Source organism: Salmo salar, chromosome ssa01, assembly GCF_905237065.1.
Source record: "Salmo salar chromosome ssa01, Ssal_v3.1, whole genome shotgun sequence".
In the NCBI taxonomy this organism is placed as follows: domain Eukaryota; kingdom Metazoa; phylum Chordata; class Actinopteri; order Salmoniformes; family Salmonidae; genus Salmo; species Salmo salar.
In genome coordinates this window covers 172,173,409-172,175,467 of record NC_059442.1, presented here as the reverse complement: position 1 = coordinate 172,175,467, position 2,059 = coordinate 172,173,409, and the positions used below count along the sequence as shown (strand labels likewise).

At 38.4% G+C, this 2,059-nt stretch overlaps 1 protein-coding gene across 1 annotated transcript in view; it reads left to right on the top strand.

The window, feature by feature from the left end:
- The first annotated feature begins 650 nt into the window (after positions 1-650).
- LOC106572882 (thymic stromal cotransporter homolog) overlaps positions 651-2,059 on the top strand; it is a 19,727-nt gene continuing 18,318 nt past the window's right edge. Inside the window, exon 1 of the mRNA XM_014147452.2 lies at positions 651-1,020. Coding sequence (XP_014002927.2) covers positions 670-1,020 — 351 coding nt within the window. The 5' untranslated portion in view covers positions 651-669. The remainder of the gene's footprint in view (positions 1,021-2,059) is intronic.

Genomic DNA, 2,059 nt, shown 5'->3' with positions numbered 1-2,059 from the left:
GTTCCCAGGGTGGCGCAGGGGACACACTCTTCACCCCGTCCCTCCCCACCCCTTGAAGAGGCTGCGTTCACGATAAACGCTGCATATCGGCTCAAAAATTACCTTTACATTTCTTGTGCGCAATCTGTAACTCTTCAGCGATACAGATTGAATACAGACCTACATTGGTGTACTGGTATCGAAATAAAGAAAAGTAAAGACAAAACCATTGAACCAAAGAGATTGTATTCATTAACGTGGAAATGTTACTCGTGCAGAATAAATATTGTCTCTGAGCAAACTAGTCAAATTACTTTTTTTATTTTTTATTTTTTTATACATACTGTATTGTGAAACCGTTTCTTTGTTTTTTATATACTGACAAAAACCAAATTGTGTATACTATGATTTTCCTTCTTTTGACAAAATGTTAGATTGTATTCCAAAAAGATTTTCATATTATCGCACTGCGTTGTATGAAATGCACCTAATTTAGTTTTTTTGTCTTGTATACTAATTCATATTTGATTCCAAGCGGTTACTGATTTTAAACCTTGGAAGATTGTTTCTCTTTCTCCCCTAAACAGTCGTCTCAGTCCCATCTAGTGTTTTTTGTCATCATGTACGTAGCCTACTCCATCTGTTTGAAACACGGAACTACTGTAGGAGCTGAATGGGTCCAGGGTCGTGATGAGCACATTTCAACAGACTCCGGTGACAGTCCTTGGTGAAGTTTGGCGCCGGCGTCAGAGAATTACACCGAGTCTGGTGGCTGTTGTTGTTTTGTCGGGACTAATCATGTTTCCACTGGAGACACTGCGTAAACGCATCGAGCCAGTGGTCCTATGTGCTCAAATAGCAAGCGCGTTTTTCGACACCGGCTTACAGATGGTAGTAAAAGAGCAATGCGCCACTGCGACTGATGCGCTGAATCCAACCCCCAACGAGGATAGCCGGCAGAAAGCTATGTCCAACTTTTACATGATATATAATATGCTGTCCAAGTTCGTTCCGATCCTACCAGCCATTATCTTAGCCAGGGTAAGTCAGTGCACAGCAATTTTTTTCGATTGGAATTTTAACACACACACAATGTTAAATGTGGAAATGAAATGTGAATCGAAGTTGTGTTAAACTAACAAGCAAAGAGTGTTGCAAATTCCGATTTAAAAGGTGCTACACGGGATTTTCTTTCTTCATTTTTTTTCCATTGTAATTTCAGAAAATGTCCATAATATATCTAGGGGTTTAAAGTGAAATGATAGTGTTTGACAGTATTACTTACCCGACAGTATTGTGATTGGCGGTGATATTCGCCTATTGATTTCTCCGGCCAGGGCAGCATCTTTTGTCAAACTGGGAAAGTCGTTCTGACTCTGTGGCTGTGTTATCTAGTGAAAATTGCTCATTTCCTGATTGCTAAAATTCTACTCTATTCGCTCAATACATCGACAGCCTATAGTTCTGCACTATCACAGGGGTCTGAAACTCCTGGTTTGCAAGCCGCATCAGCAAGTCACATTATGATGGCTTGCAAAGTGTTATATATTTCCTATTGGAATCCAGCCAGAGTCAAGATAGCCAACAATTGGAACGTTTATTAAATATGTGCGGCTGCAGTTAGAATGACTGCCAAGGTAGGGAAGATTGATAAATGAAACGGCATAAACCATCTAAACTGGAACAACTGTCTCAATAACGGGCGAAGTAAGTCCAACCACTTACAGATTGTTTTAATTTAGAAACGTTTATGTTACTTATCTTTTTGTAGTGTAATATCAATTAATCAATCAATGTGCAGAAACATTGATTAAAAAAAATATATAACGATTCTATAAAGAAACCTGAAACGAAGTATGATAATATGATCATGATTGAGAATCATTATAACCATATAATAACCATAACCATCCCATATTTTGATTGAGAAACCATCCCATATTTTTTTCACCCAAAAAATTCACGGAAATGAACTCAACGCAGTCGAGTAACAACAACAAAACTTAATGTATTCACTGCAGGTGGTTTAAATTTCAATCCCACTGGTGTTAAATCCACTAGAATCAACACTCAGATGTAC